This window comes from Saprolegnia parasitica (genome assembly GCF_000151545.1).
Source record: "Saprolegnia parasitica CBS 223.65 unplaced genomic scaffold supercont2.76, whole genome shotgun sequence".
NCBI lineage: Eukaryota > Oomycota > Saprolegniomycetes > Saprolegniales > Saprolegniaceae > Saprolegnia > Saprolegnia parasitica.
Genome location: NW_012156470.1, coordinates 171,529 through 182,546, shown reverse-complemented (window position 1 = coordinate 182,546; position 11,018 = coordinate 171,529). Strand labels below are relative to the sequence as shown.

The window sequence follows — 11,018 nt, the reverse complement described above, 5'->3', positions numbered from 1 at the left end:
CTGGCGCTGCCAAACTGGCAGGGTCACGATCTCGCGCATTGGATGAGGATTCGACTGTGCCGAATTTAAGATCGCCGCCCGTTGATGCGTGCGATGATTGGCCGACGACGCGTCTGTTGCGGCATGTGCCGACCTCAATATGCCGAGTTGGACCAATCGCAGCCGAGCGATGGCGTATTGCCCGATCTGCCGGCGCAACGACGGGAAGAAGCATGGCTTCACAGCCGGCCATGCGCGCAAGGCCGAGGACTTTGTCGCGAGACAGATGCAGAAGACCAAGGAGCTCCTAGAGCGGGCGAAGACGCCGCCGTTCTGGTGTGTCTTCTGCGATGCAGACCAAGACGACATTGCGCATCTCGCGACCAAGGCCCATGCCACTGCCGTGCGTGCGTTCTGCAAAACACACCGCTGCGCCTTCGATCCAAAGCTCGCGGGCAGTCCGTCGCCCCTACCAGAAGAGCCCGCGCCCAGCGAGCCCGTCGCAGCAGGCGTGGCTACGAAACCGGACGCCGCGCGCCGCGCCGACATCCAAGCTGCGTTCTTGGACTCGGTGGCAACGCGGCTGCACGAACGCTCGGGCGGCGTTGCTGTCGTCGCGCCTCGACCGCCGTCGGCGTTTCCCAACGTCACGTCTCCACTTGGCGTGGTCCAGAATCCCAGCGGTGTCGACGCCGAGACTGGCGACCGCGTCTGGGGCGGCGGCATCGTCAAGGTGGCCAAGAAGGCCTTCACACCGTGGGCCATCGATGCGCTCGTGCAGCAGCTGCTTCGCCTGCACGTTCAACCAACGACGACGACGGCACCTGACGCGCCTCGCGTCACCGACATGGCGCACGGCCACGGCCTGAGCTCGATCCGACGCGCGTGGGCGTCCAAGCCGCTCCACAACGTACACTCGGGCGCCGTGCCGCCGTGGCTGGTATCGTCTACGGAAGAGTACTACCGCCGCAATACTCGGACGCCTTCCGCATCCGCACCACCAGCCTCATCCAGCTGGCTGCCCAAGTTTGGAGGTGTCTGGGAAGCTGGCCCGCGGAGCATGACCAAGCGTGCGTTCTCGGCCCCGCTGTCCTCTCTGTCAACAAGCGTGGCGGTCGAGACGGCGGCTTCCACACCACATGACGCTGCTCCAGCCGCACGAAGGGAGAGTGACCACGGCGGCGTCTCCTCGATGGAAGCCAAGGCCATGGCGCTCGCAACGCAAAAGCAAGATTTACGGGCCAAGTTGCGGGCCAAGAAGCTGGCCACTGGTACGACTGGCTAACCTTTTCTACATTGACCCTCGCCTTTACAACAAGCTACGTGACGCCGTGTATGGGCGATAGTACGACAATGACAGCATGGAGGAGACCGACAGCGTCCACACGAAAATGTATACAGTCTTTGTTTTGGTTTTGGCGCGATAAATACCCACTAAATTGCGCGAGGCTCGAAGTCAAAGAGGTCGGATTGTTGTTGTTGTTGTTCTTGTCGGGATAATAAAAAAGAAAAGCCTTGCACCGCTTCGTCTTGGCGGAGGCAGAGGTGGGGGGTTAGTTGTAGGGCGGCGACGCGACCCACGTGGACCCCCCAGCCCACTGAGGGTGGTACGCGCTGTAGTACGGGTCCCGGCCCATCGAGAACTGGTCGGTCGCGTACGTCTCTGGTTCGTACGCGTACGAGGTCACTTGTTGTTGTTGTTGTTGTTGATGCTGCTGTTGATGCTGCTGTTGATGCTGCTGTTGATGCTGATGCTGGTTGCTCAGAAGCGACGGCGGCTGCGTAAAGTACGTCGACGGCGACCACTCGGTCTCGGGCTCGTACGCGGGTTCTTGCGGCGACGGCGGCGTCTTGAGCAGCATCGCTTGCGGCGAGCTGTGCGCCATGGGGTAAAAGACCAGCGTGCCAAAGGCCGTGCTCGTCGAGAGGACCTGGACCGCGTAGCGATCTTCCTGTGGCACCTTTGCGAGCTTCGACTGAAACTGCGTGTGGACCGAGAGCGGGACGGGCTGCGTCACGTACGGCAGGTAGTGCTGCATCCAGACGACGCACTCCCAGACGCTCTCGGGCTTGACCAGCAAGAGGTGCGAGAGCGCATACAGGTTGTGGTTGGGCGCGAGGAGGAAGAGCGCGGCGCCACCGAGGACACTCGGCAGAAAGTTGATCGAGAACGAGTCGAGCGTCGCCACGTCGAGGAGGTTGCACGCGAGGTGGAACACCGTCATGCGCTCCTTCGCACGCTGGAGACGCGACTCGTCCATGCGCAGCTTGTCGGCGTAGTCGTACGACGACCCGCCATACTCGTACCCGACGTAGCACGGCGAGTTGTACACGGCCGGCGACGGCGGGCTCGACGGCTCCTTGTACAGCCCAAGACCGTCCATCGCGAGGAGGAGCCACGTGACGGGCGTCGCCGGGTACAGCTTCCAATTGAGCTGCTTGAGGAGCGCTTCTTCATGCGCGATCACGTCTTCCTTCGTCGTGTAGATCGACGGCGCGACGACCTTCTTGCTGCGACCGCCACGCTTGCCCTTGCCTTTGGCCTTGGCATGGTCGGGCACGGTTTCGCCCGACTCGCGCTGGACAGCCTCCAGAATGTCCGTGACCGACGGCGGGTTGACCTCCTCGATCTTGCTGGCGAGGACGAGGACGGTCGCGGCCATGAGGATGTTCGGGTGCTCGGCCGTTTTGGCAAAGTTGGGCACAAAGATCTGACCGTGCGCGAGCCAGGACGAGAGGAAGACGCGCGTCATATACGAGCACGCTAAATGGCACGTCTCGCGCTTGAGGCCAAGCGCCGAGCCTGTCGAGAAGATGCGGTGCACAAGGCGGCCGCGCGCCGTGTGGAAGATGGACCAGTCGAGATTCGGCATCGCGATCGCGTTCTGCGCATAGAGGTGCACCGCGTACTCGTCCTTCGTCTCGCGGTGCCGGTAGTTCTGGATCATCTCAATGTCGAGCTCGATCGTGTCGAGCGCCATGGCGTTGCCCATGGCACCGGTGCGGAAGTGGGCATCGCCCTTCGTATCGGCGGGTAGGCCGATAAAGGAACTGGCGTACATGCTGCGATCAAGCAGAGCTCGAGACGACGGGTGGTAAGCAGCGAGCGCTGGCGACGACGGGCGACGGTCACCGGGGCGGGCGGGCGCTGGAGCTGGCGTATGTAACACAACTGCGGGTTTCGCAATTCTAAAAAACTGGCCCTTGGTCTCTCTTTTTTTCCAATGTTTTATGTCACATAGTAAAATGCCAAGAAAGGTCATGAAATGTTTTACCGCCGCGTGGCGTCGCGGCCGTTGGATTCCGGTCGGACTTTTTCGTTTCGGACATCGCCACTTAAGCCCTACGATAAGGGCTTGAATTCCCGTAAGACGTACGAAAGATCCCCTACCCCGCGTAAAAAGACGCCAAGAGGGGCCAGAGGGACGAAGAAGGCAACTTGGGTAAGCGAATTCCGATGGATTCCGGCAGGACGCCCAGCACACGACCACCATGGACCTGCGGATCACCAACTTTGGCACCGACGCCCGCGAGTACACGCTCGCGAGCGGCCGCGCCGGCGAAGCCAAGGGCCTCTTGAGCCTCCTCGGTCTGCTCAGCTCGACCACTCTGTGCACGCTGCTCTACGTCTTCTTGATCCCGACGCTCTCGCCGTGGATCGGGCCAGCATATGCGACGTGGCTGCCGCTGCCCACCGCAGCCGCGCGCCACGACCTCCTCACGTTCCTCGTCCCGTTCTATGTCGTCCTCGCCCTCTTCAAGTCGTCCTTTGGCGGCACCATTGTCGAAGGTACGCATGCGACGTCGAGGCGATCGATGATGGCTCATCTTGTCGCTAGAGTCGGTCTTGGTCATTCCGGAAATTGGCGTCCAGCTGCGCAAGAAGCGCCGCAATGGCAGCGAAAAGTTCATGGTAACCTTACGCCACTGCTGTGCGATGGAGACCGATGCTCTGGAGGCTAGTTTATCGAGGCCAAGTGCATTCGCGCCGTGGTCATCAACGAGGCCATCACGTTCGCCGACGTCATCTACTACATGGCCTTTCTCGTGCAGAACGAGCCCAAGATGATCTTGGCGTTCGAGGTAGACGTCGACGAGATACAGTCGTACGCAGGCGCTGATTGCATCCTAGTCGTTTCGCCCGCGCGTGCATGCGCTGCAAAAGGTCTTTCTGGGCACGAAGGGCCTCCTCTTCCCCGACGACTCGAAGATGACCATGACATAGCGGCCGACGCTGCACAGTCGCATGCCTGTCGTCGTAGAAGGTAGCCTCCGACACAGTAGAGGCAGCATCTTCGGGTGCCACGGGGTGGTCGCGTCAGCAAACATTTATCTGCGTTTTGTCCCAAGCTCTCCGACACCACCCGAGAGAACGCGCTACTAGTGGTGTGAGCACCTGCATCGCTTGTCCATTCCTTGACCAGAGATGACGACCAAGCAGTGTCGCGGCAACGAATTGAGCCACGCGCTGGCGACAACCCACATCTGATCAGTGTCTACCCCCGATCGCACCACATTCTTTTGGTGACGGGCTTCGTCGTTGCGGCTACACACCGCTCCTGCTACCGCTCCACCGCTAGAGATCGAGTCTATTCAGGAGAGGCAAATACCCTAGTCCCTCGCAAGGGTGAAGAAACTCCCGCTTGTCACGAGTCGGGGCAGACGGTGCCGGACCGGAGTTGGTTTGCCTCAGGCGAGGAGCCTGCCGCGCAGTGTCAGGACGGCGGTGCCAAAGAGGAAGACGCGGTCGCCGGCCAAGCGCGCGCTCACATCCCCGCCCCGCGCACTCTGCTGTCGGCCGCGGAAGCTCGTTTGTGGCAGCAGCGTCGCCCAGTATGGCGCGAGTGCGCAGTGGGCGCTGCCCGTGACTGGGTCCTCGTCGACTCCGCTTCGAGGCCCGAAGAAGCGGCTGTAGAAGTCATAGCCCGAGTCGACATGCGCCGCACACGTCACGATCGTCGCACTAACCGATGCCGTACATGAACAACACATGGCGAGGTAGTACGATGGTACCGGCAGTCGAGGACGAGGAGCGAGCGAAAGTGTGGGGTCATTTCGGCAAAGGCGGTCGGCGTGACATGGCAGATGATGTCGGTGCCGTACTGCTCGATGGCAATGACGTCGTGGATGCCAATGCTTAGCGCGGCCACGAGTGTCGATGACGTCGCGGCCCGCCACGCCTCGTCACGCGGGACACGGTGCATCGTGGGAAAGTCCATTTCGATGCCGGCGACCCCGTCGGGCGGCATCACATACCGCGTCGTAAGCACGCCACTCCTATGCGATATTTCAACGATACAAATGTGCAACGACGCGCTCTCGGTCATGCAATCGGGATCCGTACTTGGTGTGGAAGCGGATGGAGGCGTCCTTGGCGCAGTGGCCGTCGACGTACAGCGTGTAGGCGGCTGCGAGCGTCGCGTGGCCGCAAATGTCGACTTCCTTGGCTAAGAATTGGCATATCCAAGAGCCGAGGTTGATAGGATGCCGTGCAGTACCCGGTTTGAACCAGCGAAGGTTATAGTCATTGGGGCTAGCGTCGCGCGGTGACACAAAGGCGGTCTCGCTCAAGTTGCGCTCGAGCGCGACCTGCTGCATCCACGTGGCAGCACCAGGCGCGTCAAACTGCATCGGAGGTAGCACGACGACGGCCGCGGGATTGCCTTCGAACGCTTTGCGTGCAAACGCATCGACTTGAACGACAGCATGCGCCGCCACGCAGTCGAAGACGAGCTCGAGCCACGCGTCCTGTCCGTGGACGACCGGCGAGAGCCGCGTCACGCGAAAGCCGCAGCGGACGTACCACTGCACGAGCGCAGGCTTGGCTAGCAGCACGATCGCGTCCACGGATGGCTATGGAGGCAGTGAGATCGATCGTGGCTGTACACGGAATCTACGTGGTGCTGCTGGACGTGCGCGAGGTAGGCGCGCAGGAGGGCTGTGCCAAGGCCGTCGCGACGATGCGCTGCCTCGACGACCACCGAGTGGATGCATAGAAACCGGCCGCTTGGGTCGTGCTGGGAGAGACTCGCGGCCGTGAGCTCGCGCTCGGAGGCCAGCGTGCCATTGACAAAGCCAACGAGCGCTCCAGCAATGGCGTAGGCGCCCAAGAAGAAGGCACTTGCATCCGTCAGCCGCGCCTGGATCTGCGCCAGACGCGCAGCCTCGTCGGCGGGGTACGAAGCCACTTCAATGGCATGGGCAGCCTCGGCGTCGCCAGCTTTGACAAGCCGAAACATTTCAAACCTTGAAGCTCAATTGCTCGTCGGAATTCGGATTGGATCGTATGGGCATGCTCTCCATATATATCCGTATATACATACATTTTGGTGCCATATATGATATCGGGAACACGCTGGACACGCACGCATGTCTTGTACACGACTAAAAACGTGGACCGGTATGGACTTAAAGGTAGAGTATACATACACGACTGCAATGCATGGTGTTGACCGGGGTATCCTCTATGAGGCTCATCTAAGGGAATGAAATCAAAAGAACATATAGGCAGCATTTCCCACATGGCTCTACGTTGTCCATATCCATCCATACAACACATCGTGCTCGTGGACATCCGGACGTTCACTGGTCAATGTTTTCCACCAATGGCATGCGAGGAGCATTTTTCTAGCAGAGGAACCAGCGAGCGATGATGGGCGTCGTCAAGGTCGTCGCATGGATCGCCGCCGTCGTCGGCGTCGTCTACATGAGCCTCATGGAGAGCATCGCACAGTCGGAAGCGCACATCTCCTTCGTCAAGGCCGCCCTCGAGAAGCTCCGCGCGGAGCACGTGGCCGTCGACCTCGAGCCGCTCGACACGAGCCTCCTTGGCGAGCTCGAGGCCAAGCACGCCGAGTGGCGCCGTGAGTGGGCATCTATCAAGCAACGCGATGTGGACGAACGTCAAGAGGTCCTGGCGCACTGGAGCGCTACGAAGCAGACGATTCTGGACGACGTGGCGGCCAAGACGTCCGAAGTCGACGCGGTGCGCGCGAATGAGCGCCGGGCCATGCACATTCTGCGCGAGTGGAGCGACGTGCGCAAGGCAATTGCGTCGACAACGGCGCAGATCGCGTCAATCCAGTCGAAAATCGAGTACCAGGAGCGGCAAACCGCGGCCAAGCAGCGGCTCGCGGCCGACCACGCGGACGCGATCGAGCAGCTCCGCTGGGCGCAGCAGGCCCGCGAACGCATGTTTGAAAACGAAAAGCTCGCGGCCGAAGAGTCGATCACCCGCCGCAAGTTTTGGCTCCGCGCGCTCTTCCTCGCCGCAGGCCTCGTGACCTTTGGCGCCGTCATGATCGCACTCGACAAGGACCGCAAGAAGGGCACGAACCTCCGTCTGTACGACTACAACCATGGCTCGATCGATGACGAGTAGTGCATCCGATTCCCTCTTAATATATATCTTCTCCATCATAACTTTGCTTGTCATCGATGCGTCTTCCACACAACAGGAACTACAACAATCGCACGGTAGAGAAGCGTCAACTCGAGCTCGTGAGACGGCGGGGCTCCTGTACGAGCTGGTCATAGATCTCGATTGCTACCAAGGGTATGTACATGTACATACAGAGTAGCAAGGAGAGCCTCCGCCCACTAACATTTATTCATGAGACGTGCGGCCGAGCCAAGCGCTGTGTGCATCCGTGCAAGGGCTCATCGTCCCCGTTCGTTGTTAGGATGCGCAGACGAGGGGCAGTCGTCCGCCGCGAGCTGATCGCTACCATGGGTGTGGATGGCACTGATGACTTCCAAGCGGCGCCAGTGTAGTAGTGTTGTAGACAACGCCGAGCCACGTTTTTGAGACGGCCAACGCGCCACGAAGATGACACTGTAATCTCCGTGGCGCGCTTGCTTGCATGAGTCGCCTGAGCAAAGACTGTGATCATTGCAGTATTTGCTCCGGCGACTCATGCAAGCAAGTCACGGCCGAGATACGCCACCATCAACCGCGACTTCAACCAGCACGCAAGCCGCGTGCGCTTAGGGCCGCGCCATGGCCGACGACATCCACAAGGCGACGTTCTGGAGGCAACCGAGCCGTGTTGTAATGAAGTCGAGACACATGACACGGTCCGACACGAATCGATGTGCTGGCAGACGATGGGGATTACCACCGAGCTCCTCGGATGGATCCAGATTCTGAGCGGCTCTACCTTAACAACGCACTGGCCAGCCGACGCACAGCGTCCAGAAGGATACCCGTTGTTGTCCACCAACCACTTTTTTGGAAGACGACTCATGGACCTCCTTTCGCCCACGATGCGAGCTGCGGTCGGGCAAACGAGCGCGTTGAAAGCATCGCCCGTTTTGTGTGGCGTTAATACCTTGTATGGACAACCTCCTACCGGGTCGCCGGCGCATCGTGGAGCGATCATGCAGCGTGATGAGCTTGCAGTTGGCACATCGGACAAAACCGAGTGATCCAGCCAACGACGGCCTTTTACAGTGAAACCAATGCAGCCTTCCCCATACGAGGCCAAACGTCACGCCCACTTCTTGTATTACACTGCATACTTCCCTCCATTCGCGCAATTCAACGTCCTTCTCTGGGATCCACGCAGCGCCGCCACTCGGACGGTGACGCCGTGCAAGTCCCTCCTTCACGAAGACGGGGCAACGTCTGGTGTTCAAAGGGAACTACTCTTCCTGCATGAGCTTGTTGGAGCCTGTTGCGCGACGGCCGGCAGGGCAAACATGTAAAACAAAGCGTAGTACATGTACGTACCGTCGAGCTTGTGTAATTTAGTCGGAGCTCTGCATCGACCGCAGCGGCGCCGTGGCGTCAGTCGATTGAACAGACGCCCCTTTACATTATTTCTACCCTTCTATGCTTCTAAACGAACCCTTCTCTTGTTCGACCATCGAAAAAGCTCGTAGCCTCCACCAGCTAATCTAGCAGTAGTCGTCGTCGGTGGCAGCTGACAGCGATCGTCAAGGGCAACTTGCTCGATAGGCAAGGGCCATCTCGACGGTACCGTGTACGAAGTGTGATAGGTCCATTTGGTGCCTAGATTCACAGACGTAATGGATGTCGTATACGCTTTGCCCAGGTATACGACGTCACTGTGGCCAGCTGTCGCGCTATGCCAAGCTGTAGAAGCGCCGGCTGCAAATAAAATCGCTCGCTCCAATATTTTTTTAAATGATAGATTTCATCGAGGCGGCGTTCTGGATGGTCGCTGACCTTGGCGCTGCAGTCGCGGTCGGTGCTGGGGCGACCTTGCTTCAAGTTCAATGTTTGTACAGTCATCTTCGGGCCACCATAGGAAAAGGGGCGTCGACACCGTAGGAAAAGGGCTGGCCTCTGCAAAGGAAAGCTTCGCCGAGGAGTGGCATAGGCTACTGTGTCTCGCGTTCTGGGTGCACGTGCATACCCACGATGCCCACAACCACCGGCGCAGATTCCACCAGATTCCAAACGAGATTCCTTCCCGAGCCAAATGAATCCAATGTGAATCTGGAGACCATATGTCTCGTCTTCGACAACACATGCCACATGTTACCACGCCGGCGAAAGCGCTGGAGCGGAAATGTGTGGCCTTTGGCTCGTCCACACGGCCTCAACTCATTCTCGCATTTACCGCCTGAGCATCACCGACTACCATGGCCGCCTCCAAGGAAATCAGCCTCCAGTCGTCCGAAGTGCCACTGACGCCGTGCAGCCCGTCGCCGGATGCGCCCTTCAACAACGTTGACGACGCCGAGATCCAACTCGACGACGAAGACAAGACGTTCGCCAACCTGCCGTGGCACATGCAGCTGGCCTGGGGCCTCTTCTACCTCGTCCTCGCCTTGAGCTCGCTCTACTTCTTCATGGTTGCCGTTAAGTGGATCGGCGAATCGTTCTCGCTCCTCCTCGGCTGCGAGGCCAAGGGCGCGTTCGCGTTCGCTGACAACCCGGTGGCCGGCCTCATGGTCGGTATCGTTTCGACCGCCATTCTGCACTCGTCCGGCACGGTCACGTCCATCATCGTCGCGCTCGTCGGCTCCAAGGGCCTCACGGTGCGCCAGGGCGTCCCGATCATCATGGGCGCCAACGTCGGCACGTGCGTGACCTGCATCATGGTGGCGTTCGCGCAAATGGGCAAGCGCGACCAGTTCGAGCGCGCGATGGCGGCTGCGACCGTCCACGACATGTACAACATTTGGTCGGTCATTATCCTCTTCCCGCTCGAGCTGCTCTTCCACCCGCTTGAGCTCCTCGCGACGTCCATGTCGGGTGGCCAGGCCAACGCGTACTTCGAGTCGCCCGTCGACATCGTTGTCAACCCGCTCGCGTCCAAGCTCATCCGCGTCGACAAGTCCATGATCGAAAAGGTCTCGCTCGGCAAGGTCACGTGCGAGAAGGCTGTGTTCCTCAAGGGCGGCGCGTTCCTCGACTCGTACAAGTCCGGCTCCATGAGCGGCGGCGCCATCGGTGGCATCTGCCTCGCCATCGGCTTTACGCTCCTCGTGCTCTCTCTCCTCGCGCTCGTGTACATGCTCCAGAAGCTCTTCCGCGGCTCGGCGCAGAAGACGATCCGCAAGGCGCTCAACTTCAACGGCTACGTCAACATCCTCCTCGGCACGCTCATCACGTTCTGCGTGCACTCGTCGACGGTGGTCACCTCGACCTTGACGCCGATGGCCGGCCTCGGCCTCGTCACGCTCGAGCAGGTCTACCCGATCGTGATTGGCGCCAACCTCGGCACGACCGTGACCGCGCTGCTGGCCTCGTGGGTGACTGGGTCGCCGGATGCGGTCGCGATCGCCTTGGTGCACTTTTGGTTCAACATCCTCGGCATCTTCCTCTTTTACCCGATCCCAATCACGCGCAAGCCGATTTTGGACTGGGCGCGCCGCCTCGCGTACTACAGCGCCCGCTGGCCCGTCGTCGCCGCGCTCTTCCTCGTGCTGCTCTTTCTCATCGTCCCGGGCCTCGCTCTCGGCTTGACGTACCTCTACAAGGCCGGCACGGTCGGCCTTGTGCTCGCGATCTTTATCAGCGTCGGCGCGGTCGCGACGATCGGTGGCTTCTACTTTTGGTACCTCAA

General features: G+C 60.1%; 6 protein-coding genes across 6 annotated transcripts; 4 read left to right on the top strand and 2 right to left on the bottom strand.

Annotated features, from left to right (window-relative positions):
- Nucleotides 1-157: 157 nt before the first annotated feature.
- Nucleotides 158-1,264, top strand: SPRG_11021 (hypothetical protein; the record flags this gene model as incomplete). The annotated part of the gene is made up of 1 exon (XM_012351227.1): nt 158-1,264. Exon 1 carries the CDS (start codon nt 170-172, stop codon nt 1,262-1,264), a length of 1,095 nt encoding a protein of 364 aa, XP_012206617.1. The 5' UTR covers nt 158-169.
- Nucleotides 1,265-1,359: 95 nt separating this feature from the next.
- SPRG_11020 (hypothetical protein) lies at nt 1,360-3,187 on the bottom strand. The gene has a single exon (XM_012351226.1). The coding sequence runs from the start codon at nt 3,039-3,041 to the stop codon at nt 1,533-1,535; it is 1,509 nt and encodes a 502-aa protein (XP_012206616.1). The 5' UTR covers nt 3,042-3,187; the 3' UTR covers nt 1,360-1,532.
- A 266-nt stretch (nt 3,188-3,453) lies between these two features.
- SPRG_11019 (hypothetical protein) lies at nt 3,454-4,328 on the top strand. Its single transcript, XM_012351225.1, has 4 exons — nt 3,454-3,769; nt 3,819-3,892; nt 3,943-4,062; nt 4,112-4,328. The coding sequence occupies exons 1-4, from the start codon at nt 3,472-3,474 to the stop codon at nt 4,202-4,204; spliced, it is 585 nt and encodes a 194-aa protein (XP_012206615.1). The 5' UTR covers nt 3,454-3,471; the 3' UTR covers nt 4,205-4,328.
- Nucleotides 4,329-4,551: 223 nt separating this feature from the next.
- Nucleotides 4,552-6,218, bottom strand: SPRG_11018 (hypothetical protein; the record flags this gene model as incomplete). Its single annotated transcript, XM_012351224.1, has 5 exons — nt 4,552-4,942; nt 4,993-5,256; nt 5,324-5,426; nt 5,478-5,832; nt 5,877-6,218. The coding sequence occupies 5 exons, from the start codon at nt 6,216-6,218 to the stop codon at nt 4,669-4,671; spliced, it is 1,338 nt and encodes a 445-aa protein (XP_012206614.1). The 3' UTR covers nt 4,552-4,668.
- A 390-nt stretch (nt 6,219-6,608) lies between these two features.
- SPRG_11017 (hypothetical protein) lies at nt 6,609-7,397 on the top strand. Its single transcript, XM_012351223.1, has one exon. The coding sequence runs from the start codon at nt 6,629-6,631 to the stop codon at nt 7,358-7,360; it is 732 nt and encodes a 243-aa protein (XP_012206613.1). The 5' UTR covers nt 6,609-6,628; the 3' UTR covers nt 7,361-7,397.
- Nucleotides 7,398-9,588: 2,191 nt separating this feature from the next.
- Nucleotides 9,589-10,918, top strand: SPRG_22270 (hypothetical protein; the record flags this gene model as incomplete). Its single annotated transcript, XM_012351245.1, has 2 exons — nt 9,589-10,751; nt 10,804-10,918. 2 exons carry the CDS (start codon nt 9,589-9,591, stop codon nt 10,916-10,918), a joined length of 1,278 nt encoding a protein of 425 aa, XP_012206635.1.
- Between the last annotated feature and the right edge of the window lie 100 nt (nt 10,919-11,018).

Excerpts from the sequence above, each read along its gene's own strand:
- SPRG_11017 (XM_012351223.1), top strand. The coding sequence starts at position 6,629 with ATGATGGGCGTCGTCAAGGTCGTCGCATGGATCGCCGCCGTCGTCGGC.
- SPRG_11019 (XM_012351225.1), top strand. The coding sequence starts at position 3,472 with ATGGACCTGCGGATCACCAACTTTGGCACCGACGCCCGCGAGTACACG. Across the intron at positions 3,770-3,818 it reads TGGCGGCACCATTGTCGAAG|AGTCGGTCTTGGTCATTCCG; the intron begins GTACGCATGCGA and ends TCTTGTCGCTAG. Across the intron at positions 4,063-4,111 it reads AGATGATCTTGGCGTTCGAG|TCGTTTCGCCCGCGCGTGCA; the intron begins GTAGACGTCGAC and ends ATTGCATCCTAG.
- SPRG_11020 (XM_012351226.1), bottom strand. The coding sequence starts at position 3,041 with ATGTACGCCAGTTCCTTTATCGGCCTACCCGCCGATACGAAGGGCGAT.